The following is a 12,297-nucleotide window of genomic DNA, read 5'->3' on the forward strand; positions in this document are numbered from 1 at the left end:
AGCAGTCTTTCAACACTGTTCCCTCAAAAGCGTTAAAAATAGGATAATTTCATAATTACTTTAAGAGATACAAAATATTGTTTGGACTAGAAAAAAAAGTAAACATATATCTTAAACATAATACTTTTGATATTGCTTACTATTTCCTATCCTATTTTATATGTACATATATAAAATATATGTTTTTGTAATGCCGTTACATCTAATTGTTGTCAATGATATCATAGTTGCATTGATTTCATGTAGGCCTTTCTGTCCGTAATGGTATTTTCGTTGAAGTGAGCAAGTGTTTTCTGCAGAGATCTATGCAACAAAAATTTATAATTAGTTTTTTAGCTATTTGTTCAGTGTTATATTAAAGACAGTTTACTTTTCGGAATCCAGAATATTCGTTCAAAAATGCTGCATCGGTTTTTTGACTTAGGCTAACAATTTGTCGTGTACATTGGGAGTGTATGAAAGTTGTCTTTCCAAAAAGACTAGGCAAGAGTATAAGCCAATAGATTAATTTGCATTGGCTACTTGTCAAAATGATGAAAAGTGGGCATCCAAAGAAAGAAGGCAAGATGCGTATAAGAGCATTTCCTGTAAGTATTTTTGAATGCTAAGTATTAATTAGGGGTACATGACAATCTTTTGTTAGTATAACTTGCTGTAAATTTTAATCTTAGCACAACTCTAAAATTGGAAGTCAGTTTGTTTAGGCTAGGCCTGTATTCAGTGTAGACTAGTATATTAATTATATATCTGTGTTGATGCTTTTATTTAACCAATTATTTAGGTAGCAGGCCTATGTTCATGCAAGAATATGTCAAAACATCAATACAAGCTCCATGTGTGTAATAACTCTTGAAGATTTTATGCTGGTTATTAAAGATTCTCAACTGTTTAGTGGGAATGTCAGTAATTCATAAATGACCAACAGAATACAAGAGTCAAAATCCTACTATTACGCTTATTTGCTCCAGATTATTTACTCATGTACTTATAGATAAGTCTCTCAGTTGGAGAATTGCATGTCTATTTTCAGTTATCAGACTACCAGAACATGGAAGAAAATGAGATGGCTAATTAGGATCTGATCTAAGCATTACATTATTAGGCAGCCTAATAATAAAGTAGACTTTAATAAGCGGCCTACACTCGTTATTCGGTTGTTTTTATCGAATGGTTCAATGTTTTTATCCGAAGGAATAATTCGATAATAAAATTTATTTAACTAGCACACGATTCCAACTTGCTAGTTATAGTAATTTTAATGTAAACAATTAATAAACAACAAGAAGTAACTAATATTTTGAGACTTTAGAAATGGTGACGGATATGTGGAAAATATGTGAGATATTTCCCACAAGTGCCGAGATTTGTTTAAGTTGCTTCAACATGTGGGTTTGGTTCCTGGTAACCCATGGGGATAATTCTTTCCTTTATTTCCTAAAAGCAGTTTCTTTTTGATATCAAGCTAGGCAAGTTACAAATATTGTAAGGTTTCTTTGATACTAAGTTTAGGCAATTGTTGGTTTTGTTGTTTTGCAATGTTTAGTGTTAAAGTTATGTTTTTAAAATTGTAATGTACGAGATTCTTCTTGTTATGGTAATTTAATAAAACTCTTTATTGTCTACAATTTTTACATATCGAAGTTGAATAATATATTGAATTGTTCATTACAACTAACCGAATAACAAGTGTAGGCCTCTTATTATAGTCTCCCCTAATAATATTCTAGACAATTCCAGGATTTGTAATATTTACATTAATTGTGATAGCCTATCAACATTTAATATTTAAGTGATAGTTTATTCAAAAAAATGTTGAACACCATTAAAATATTAATAAGCCTGATGAAAGTATTTAGCTAAATTTTGGAATTCTGTAGGCATATAGCACTGTCGTCACCTTAATAAAACTTTTAACCCTAGAGCTATCAATGGTTAACCTTTATACTTGAACAAGTCAATTTTTACTTGTACAAGGATATATAGATTCACTAGTGAGGGATAGTAATGATAACACAAATTGGCTATTTACAATTAGCTTGGGTGTACTAACTGAGCTTAGATTATAAGTAATACAAACAAAAGATGAAACAAAAAAAATTCTAATTTAATTACAAGGAATTTTTCCTAGCCTCACATTTGTAGTATTGTTTTCCAGCTGTTTATTTAAATAGCTACCTACCACCTAAAGCATTTTAAATTTTACTCTTTGTGGTACATTTTAGACTAAAGCACTTAGATTTTACTCTTTGTGGTACATTTCAAAACAGCAAACAAAATGCAGTGATCTTCAGTCCGCTAGGAGGAGAAAATGCATACTTTATTTCCTTTTTCTTTCTCTGCTAAATACCCTAAACCTTCTTCTCTAGATTTTCCACTGGCAGTCGGAGCATTTTGAAATGACGGGTTTTCTTAGTTATTGTGATTTTACTTGTTTGAAAATTGGTTTTGTTGTCTTTTGTTGACAATTGGTGCTCAATAATTCTCAGACCAAAGTCATATAATTTTTAAATAGGGTTTGCTAAACAATTAAAAGACAATAAGCTTTGGTGACCATCATTTGCATTACATGGATGAAAACAAAACCCTCTTATCAAAGAGACTACTTAGAGTCACTTGGATCATTGGCTTTAAGTAGTCATTGTTAACAACATCCTTCATTTTAGCATTATTTTGAATTATAGGAATAGGTTTGTATTTGATTTGTACAAATCTGTTGCGTTCCTCACCCATGTAGTTTTAATACTCAGTTGACATTTCTTTTGCCTTTCTATTTTCTTAAGGTAAATCTCTCAGCATAAAGTTCAGTTTTTCACCTTTTTGGGTGTCATACTCTTCAAATATGTTGGTATGTTTTTCCAATCTTTCTAAGAGTGCCAGTATAGTTACTTACCCTTTTATAGAAGGTACAGAAGTATCCATGTGAGTTTGGGGGGGACTATAATAATAACAATCGTTCTTAAAATACAGTGAATATCCATAGTTCAATTTCCTTTTTATCAAATATATAACTGTATAACTTTTGAAGTATAACTATCTGTTACTAACCCACTGTCCATTGTGTAAATTAAATAACAATATGAGTAATAAATATTTACACCATACTTGCGTTTGTCCTCAATATTTGTTTAGAGCTAAGTCTGCCTCTCTACAGTAGGCTATAATTTATTTATTTAAAGACCAAATTTTATGAGGAGAATATATTTGTGACATTTTGTTATTAACCCTTTGGAGACTAGCTGACGATATATTCGTGTTAGATAACTAAAAAAAAAAAAAAAAAGCTGCTGGAATATATTCGAGATGATGATGTCATTATCATCTCAAAGCATTTTTAGTTTTTTGTATGACCTTCATTCCCAGCTGACTGAACACGCGGTTTGTGACGTGAGAATTATTGAGCACCAATTGTCAACAAGCTGACGTGCTTTCTTGTTGTTTCTCGTTGAAAATTTTGGTTATGTTTTGATTGTAAATTGTTTTCTTTTCTTGTATTATTTTTTTAGCAAAATGGAATGTAAATATCTCAGTGTTAGTGAAGTGGACAGACGATGAAAGCATACAATAAAACCCTCTCCCTTATTTTGTCTGATAACATCCTTGCACAAGACAGTGGCCCATGAGGACAGGCAGAATACAGCTTAAAAAGGGGATTTGTCTCTTTAAAACAAATTAATATAAGAGGAAGGTCATTATTCTGAGGCTGACAGATCTTAAGATGATCGATTTATGATCCTCAAGAACAGTCCAAGTATCATTCACAAACAAAAATTGGACCTTGAATTTTAAATAGACCGTCCACCGTAACTCACTTTACTGTGTCTACTACCAAACTAATAGGCCTAGACTTGCAACTCCAAAGTCAACCACACAGAGACCTAGGTGAACTTCATATCAGGAACAGGCAAACAGTGAGTGATTCTTCTTTCTCAGAGAAGGAGGATGATAATGATGGTAAGGGTAATGATAATTATAATTTGGGGTAAAATTAAGGAGGATGAAAATCACTATTCAAACAATCATTGTACGAAATTCAAGTAGGTACCCAAACATACTCAAATTTTTAGCTTGCATCTTGTTGCATACTTTGGTTTGGTTTACACAGGAATTCTTTTGAGTTTATTTGTCACTGAAACCAATCGGTATGCTATGCTACTCAAATGATAACTTTAAAATATATGACAACCTGTCACTTTACAGTCACTGTAGACATTAGCTACCAACTTTTGTTTCGGAGATGAAGGAATTCACGGCTGTGATTTTGAACATAGGTCTCACTTGTTAATCAACCATAAAATTATATCGGTCAAAGTTAAGTTCACAGTAGATTCTATGGCTTTCTAGAATGTTAAGTAGGAATATGTTTAAGGCTCTTTTGGGAAATTTTAAAAAATTAAGCTTTTCCAAAATCAATAAACCCGGTTATGACCTTATTCAAAAATTTGAACCTGTTACAGATCGTTGAAATAAAATGTTTCAAAAACTTTACACTGCTTATCAACAATTCTTTATTGGAGAGTGTTTTATTAGGTGAAAATGCTAAACTTTTCTTACCCAATACATTCCGAATGAAAACCATCATCTATCAATGGGGGTGTGAAACTGGTTGATTTGTGATTCAGTCTCCGACTACTGCTTGAGTATATTTTGGTGCCAAGGGAGAAAAATAATGAGAATAGGGAAGAAATAAATGACATGGCTTAGTATACACAGTTGTACCAAATTTCATGGCAGTGTGCAACTATCTAAGGTTATCACAAATTTGGTGATAACCTTTATATACATATAATCGTAATAAAAATGTATCACGTGGGAACATTTTTGACAGGAACTATCGGAAAAAGTATTATAAAACATGCCAGAGGGAGTTACAAACAAACTTCATGTTGGGTGAAAAGTATACTAACAATACTTTTTTAATATTTGAACAGTCAGGTAATAATGGCCTACAGGCAGAAACCTGTACAACTTCTTTCATCAGTGGGAGATGTTGAACATACAAGGAAGAGTCATAGATGAATAACAAATGAAAAAAACCAGCTATTGTCGGATACTATACAAAATACAGGGAGGGATCGATAGCTTCAATATGGTGCCATATTGCTTTCTAAATAAGAGGAAAGTCATCAGATGCTGGAAGAAAGTTGTAATTAATTAGTTTTGCAAGAATGGCACTCAATGGATATGTTTTATACAGAAAATCCTGTAAGATTAATCAAACCAATGAGAAGATACCAATTTTTTTGTCAAGATTATTGAAAGCAGGCAGAGTGGCTGGAGTATAAAGAAGGAAACTCTGGTAGTACTGTGCCAACCGTGAAGTTCGAACTGGAGAATCTGGAGAACGGACTTGAACAGTAAACCTGCTGGACATGAACTGTTGGAGGAGCTTGTTACTCCAAAAGAAGGAAAGAGGGTTGCCACGGTTTTTGCTTTTCAAAGCACAAGAGTAAATAAATTTTCCGATGCATTTTTAAAAAAGTACCTAAATAGACCTAGACCTAGTGTAAACTTTATAAAACTGAACCAGCCATTGATACTATGGAAACCGGGGTGTTTTCTTGCGTCCTCCTCCATAGACTAGTGGATACAGTCACGGCTCTCTAACTGAGAGATCACGGGTTCAAATCCCGGGGAGGTCCAATCATGATAGGAATAACAGCCACAGTGACCAAAAAGAAGCCAAGAGCTGAGGCTTAAAAAAAAATTGCTCAGATTATATATATGATGAATTTCATATATATACACGTTCTTTGTATCCATTTCTATGCAAATCACTTATAATGGATTGTCCGTGAAATTGAGAGAAAAATTAATAGAACATATTTTTTGCTCAGTTTGTCAGAAACTTTTTGTACTAGTGTTCAATAGATTTAAAATAAAGTGTTCCTATTGTAAAAATATTTTCTGAATTTTTTTTAATTGCCATAAACACATATGCTTGTTATAAGTTTTATGTCACCTACTAACGTTATTGTAAAATTTATCTTATAATTTTTTATTACAAAGGAATTTATTCCAAATATTTTGATACCAAAACGTTAGCTCTAGATCTGGCAAGGGCTCATTGAATGAATGTTTGAAAGCACTTTAACATTAGCAAACATTTATTCAATGAACGTTTGAAAATACCTTTTTTGTAATGATATTTTAGTACAGATATATTAATGTACGGTTTTAATTTTATATACTAATAATTTTAGAATGATCTGTAGTTTTAAGATAGCGTAATTTTTTTTTGTTATTATAAAATATAAAGAAAGTACAGTGCAATCTCGCTAATCCAGCAGTATATCGGGATTGGTAGTGTCGGATTACTGAAATTGCCAGATTAATGGATGTATGGGTAAAAATGTACGAAAAACATACAAATGTACATTGAAATTTATTAGAAACCAGTTAAAGTATAGTTTAACATAAGTAGAACACAAAAGTACAATTAGAAAATAACTAAATACACAATAAAACCTAATAGACAAACAGTACAGTATGCCTAATCTGGCTGTGAAATAAACAACGGAAGGATACAGTACAAAAAATTTGAAAATCAATATGTAAACTTACATACCGTAAAATGAAAAATCTGCATAGGCCTATTCATTACAGGCAGGAAAAAAGTCTTCGATAGATTTTTGTTTTTTAGCATCAAATGAATGCTTCAACATTTTTTCTTAAGTCCTTTGAGTGTAAGGAGTTCAGAAGCTGACGCTCTATTTTCCTCCGCCCAAGTTATAGCCGTGGTGAAGCACGCAGCGCTTGATCAGTGTTTACTGTCTGTGGAGCAGCTGCGACACAATCAGTTCCCCTTCGTCGTCGTTACCGCTGTCGAGTATGTCTGCTACTATCTCGTCGTCTGTCATTATTTGGTACAATAATTGTTCTTCTTCCTCCCCGGTCAACCAGTCATTTACATCAGTTTGCGTCAGGTCATTAGGATCATCCACAAGCTGCTCAATAATTGCGTATCTTAAGTCATTTAGCTCAGTTTCGTCGTTTTGTTATTCAGAGTCACTTTTTTTCTGTTTTTCGTAATCCTGTAGTAACGTCAGAGTAGGCCACAATTTTTTCCATGAACAGACAATGGTTTTCGTTGAAAGTTTTTCCCATGCACTAGCTAAGTTAAAAACAACGTCTTTAAGGTTAGTGTTCTTTAGTGTTGTAACAACACTCCCCTCTTTTGACAAAATACTGTACAAAAGGGTTTTTTTGTAACTTGTCTTTATGGTTTGGATAACGTTTTGATCTATAGGTTGTAGTAATGGAGTAACATTTGGGGGCAAAAATAGTGCACAGATGTTGCCATCCCTTAATTCGTCTGCATTAGGATGCCCAGGGCAGTTATCGAGAAGTAACAATGTTCTAAGAGGCAACTTCTGTTTTTTTCAAAAATTTCTTGACTGATGGAACAAAGCTGTTATGAAACCATTCGTTGAAGAGAGTCTTTGTCATCCAGCCTTTTGTTTCGTTTGTGTATTCCACGGGCAAATTTACGTTCTTAAAACACCTGGGGTTTTTTGATTTACCGATCACGAGCATTGGTAATTTATGAGTGCCACTGGCATTACAGCACGGCATAAATGTGACTCGGTCTTTTGCCAACTTGCGGCCAGGTGCGCTTTCTTCAGCTCTGTGAACAAACTTTTTTTTGGCAAAAGGCGCCAAAATAAGTCACTCTCGTCCGCGTTATACACCTGATCTGGGGTCAAGTTCATTTCTTCAACAGTTGTTATGAATTTTTCTATAAAGGGCTCAACCGATTCTTCCTGGCACGACAGTCTTTCACCAGTTAAACTTAACAGTCTAATCCCGAAACGTCTTTTAAACTTGTCCAACCAACCTACACTGGCACGAAAGTCGTCCTTCATTATTTTGTTGTAGAAGAACTTGGCTTTTTCCATAAGGATATCACCTGAAATAGGTGTATGCCTGCTTCTTTCTTGCATGAACCATGCAAAAAGTACATCTTCAACTTAGGGAAACTCACCTGATTTCAAGGTTTTTCTTGCAACAGCAGATTTCTCACTAGGCCTACTTTTGTAGAACGATTCAATTTTGTCCTTTTTGTTTTTAATGTTGTTTATTGTTGCACGACCAATGTTGTATTCTTTGGCCAAATGAGACAACTTATCACCTTTCTCTAAACGTTTTAGAATTTCGTACTTTTTATCGATTGTTAATAAAGTAAAGTAAAGTAAAGAATGTCTTATTTTACCAGGCGAAGTTAGGGCTAAGAAGCCCTCTCTAACACTTAACCTGGGGACCAACGGCTTAAAGGTGACTTCCGAACCACCACCAATGGCCGGGCAGGCGGGCCGCTTGCAAGGACAGGATCGCTCAGCGGTCACCTGTCCAAGCAGCAGCCACGCTCGGCGTTGCTTGATCTGGTTATCTTGCGATAACCGCCGTACCCACTACACTGCGCCATTGGCGTTAATGTCATATGTTTACGTTTTTCCGACATCGCACTCAACTATTATAAAATATCGTAATAACACACACGAGCACACACGTCAATGAAACACAAACACAAGCAAACACGTCAACGGAACGAAGCTGTATACAGTAGTACTGTAGCCAGAGCGCAAGTAGGCAAGCAACTGGTGAGTGACTAGTGGCGGTGCGGGGGGCCGGTGAGTCATCCGTGCTTGCAGTGACATGAATCGAAGGGCATTGACCCGACCCGTCATCGCTCACACAGTGCCGGATTACTGGACGTGCCGTATTAGCGCAGGAGGTTATGGTAACATTTCCATTAGGGTTATGGAGGACGAGTGCCCTGTCACGGTGCCATTTCTGAAAATGATGTTTTTATTTTTCTTATTTTACCTAGTAACAACTATTGAATGTTTTCATTAGTACTACTATAACAAGCATTCCTGTAGAATTCGATCAGATCAAGAATTTTCTGATAGTTTTTACTCAGGTTTGAATGAATAGTATTTCAGACACCATAGTAAACTTAACTTGCTGGCGTGATCAAAAGAATACTTATGCAAGTTTGGGAAGCCTACTTCAGTCATAAAGACTGTATTTCCGGCCCTAACAATTTTCTTCCAGTCTAAGGTATTTCTGGTTGAGTAGTATCGTTTGCATTGTTGCCCCGTTCAAGAAAGTATAAATACCGGGTGTTTATAAATAAATATCAGGGTTTTAATACTTATTAGTCTTTTTTTTACATATAACAAAATTATATTTTATGCATCAAATTAAAATAATTTGTTTGTTGCCACCTGTGCGCATGCAGACGCAATGATTCTTTTGTCATCCGTTAGAAAGCACTAGTCGCAAAAATTGCGACTCATGAACAGAAGGCGTTTTGTGTTCTGCAGTTTTGAAAAAAAGATCAAATCTGTTGTAAATGTGCAATTTGAGTTCCCTATAAAGTTCAGTTGTGATCCTCCAAGTGATAATAACATCTGTAGATGGTATCATCAGTTTGAAGATACTGGATGCCTTTGCAAAGAGAAGAGAATGGGGCAGCCAATAGTTAGTGAAGAGAGTGTTGAGCAATTGAGAGGTACTTTCACGCGTAGCCCACAGAAATCAGTTTGGAAGGCTAGTCATGAATTATTAGCATTTCCAGTGATAACTGTTTGGAATTTTTTATGGAGAAACTTACAACTACATCCTTATCGTTTGCAGTTGGTACAAGCTCTAAAGGCTTGCAGATTTTGCTTTACATGCCAATTTTGCAAACTAAATGTTGTTGCACGACAATGAAGATTTTCTGGATCATGTTGTTTTCAGTGATGAATCAACATTTCACCTCATTGGACATGTGAACACTCACAATGTGCGTGTATATCAGGGGCTCAGAAAACCCTCACGATATGATGCAATTGAAGCAAGACTCCCCTAAATTGATGTTTTATGTGCCATGTATAAGCGGAAAGTTTATGGGCCTTTTTTTTTTTTTGGAGAAGGGATTGTAACTGGTACTTCTTATCTTGATGCTCTAGAACTATGGCTATTTCCCCAATTAGAAAAAGATGAACTACAGAATTTCATTTGCTGGCAAGATGGTGCACTGCTTCACTGGCATAACTCAGTACCTGATACCTGATTGATTGAATGTCACTGTACCCGACCGTTGGATTGGCCACAAGGGGTCTAATGTCAGAGCTTGTTTCTCATGGCCTCCACATTCACCATACCTGATGCCAAGTGATTTTTACCTTTGGGGGATTCATAAAGTATTTTGTGTACTTGCCTCCGCTACCAGGTGACCTACCCGATTTAAGGAACAGTACATCTTCTAACAATTATACAGGTTTTTACAGCTTGTCAGTAGTCCTAGGAGTAATTTTATTGAAATGCAAACACCTCAAACTTATAAGAAATCTGTCACAATTCATGGTGTTTCTGACAATTCTATTCAATTTGATGGTACACACAATTGCAACAAGATCCCAAAGAAAGTTTTAAATTCTTTTAATATTAGATCTGTTTCTTCATTTATACACGTGGCACAAATCAGTAAACACTGATGTAAACACATATGTGGTTTTGTGTTTATGTGGTGTTTAACTCGCAAAGTCAACAAAATTTGCAATAGAAAAGGTTATACATAAAAATAGTTCAAGCATGTACTTGAGGTTCATAGCAGTGTGGGGAATAAACATAAACTGCACAATCAGGAGCACTACACACAACGTGCTATCCTCACCTTTCGGGACATTCTGTAGAGGTACAAATCTGATTTTCTGCTTTGTATTCTTGATGGAAGTGAGTAGGTTTTAATGGGAAAGACATTTTTCAAACTTCCACATTTAATTTATTTAAAAAGTGCTTTTGTCGCTTAAGGCATCATCAGTTAGGGATTGGTTGGCCACAGTTGGTTTCTAAGAAGTGGCAGACACATTCAGCTCTGTATCTGTTCTACTTCTCAAGTCATTGTATGTCTTTGAATTTCATTTTCTGATTTCTTTGATTATCACAGTTGATTTGGATTTCATAGTTAATTTTTCTTTATAAAATTGGCAAAACTTTAACAGAAGATTGACCTATTAGTTTATGTACATGATATTGGGAAATTCTTAAAATATATACACTTTTAATGTCTTAACATTTCATCATAAATGTGTTTTGCTCAGTTTACTTATTTTTCAAGACATGTAATAAAATTTACAATTGTTTTATACCATCTCCATTATCATAATGATTTATTCAATAACACTTTATCTTGACTGTAATTGTGTTTTCAAACAACACCTGGCAAATTGAAATTTTTTGCCAGAAGCGGGCAATGTTTCAGGCGGTAGGACCTATGGGAGTGGCAGAATCGGCTTTAACTCCTGTAATATATTGGGCTTTAGGGATTGTCAGTGTATTATATTCCTGGTCGCTGTATTTTAGTATCTTGTATTTCCACCCCAGGTTCTGATGACGACTGCCTGCAGTCTACAACCAACGCTGACAATTATGCTCTGTCCATGATCCATTACTCATGTAGGGCCTGACTAAGCTGTTGAAAAGAGTTTAATTCATCCCAATGATTTCTGATGGCTCTTCCCACGACATCCCAAACATTTTGAAATAGATTAAGGTCTGGACTGTTTGCAAGTCATTCCATAACATTGATCCTGACGTCATGTGAGTAATATTGCACTATGTTAATGGTATTCAGACTATCATTACCTTGCATTAATAAAAATGTTGGACACATCAATTCCGAAAAACCACTATCTACTCTGATGAAACTTCTTCCACATACCTTACAGCTTTTAATGCTCTTCTGTTTAAAATTACATAATCAGTGTGGGCTTCCCACGAAACAATTATGGACCCAACATAAAACCTGTTGCTTTGTGATAATATAGCACATTGAGCCTCCAGCCCATCTCCACACACTTTCATGGTCGTGATTTCAGGGAGAAGAGACACTCATCAGTGCTCACTACTTGGCTCTATTGGGCTGCGGTCGGGTTTACATGATCTTGAGCAAATTCCAAATAAGATCTTTTATGGCTTAGTAGTAACAGAGGGCCTATAGCAAGGCTTCCAAGTTCCTCTTCTTGAAGCCTTCTTAGCCTTCTTCTAATTATTAGGTAGAAACATTTATTCCATGGGACCTCACGAGCTCATTACGAACTTCAACAGAAGTCTGAAATCAATTGCACTAAGAGTCACATCAAAAAAGCATCTCTGGCACTTTTAATTCTGTTACAGTCTGATACTTGTGTTCCTTCATAACTTTCAATCAATCTAAAGCGAATCAGAACCATGCTGATGCCGGGTGTAGGGAACCCTGTGACATTCTGGTAAATGTGAAATTTTCAATATTATGACATTTTATGACCT

General features: G+C 35.1%; 1 protein-coding gene across 2 annotated transcripts in view; it reads left to right on the forward strand.

Annotated features, from left to right (window-relative positions):
* Positions 1 to 243: 243 nt before the first annotated feature.
* LOC124364798 (cullin-3-A) overlaps positions 244 to 12,297 on the forward strand; it is a 66,804-nt gene continuing 54,750 nt past the window's right edge. For both annotated transcript variants that reach the window (XM_046820560.1, XM_046820561.1), the window contains exon 1: positions 244 to 587. In XM_046820560.1, the coding sequence (XP_046676516.1) occupies positions 531 to 587 (57 nt within the window). In that variant the 5' untranslated portion in view covers positions 244 to 530. The remainder of the gene's footprint in view (positions 588 to 12,297) is intronic.

The sequence above is a fragment of the Homalodisca vitripennis genome, chromosome 6 (assembly GCF_021130785.1).
Source record: "Homalodisca vitripennis isolate AUS2020 chromosome 6, UT_GWSS_2.1, whole genome shotgun sequence".
In the NCBI taxonomy this organism is placed as follows: domain Eukaryota; kingdom Metazoa; phylum Arthropoda; class Insecta; order Hemiptera; family Cicadellidae; genus Homalodisca; species Homalodisca vitripennis.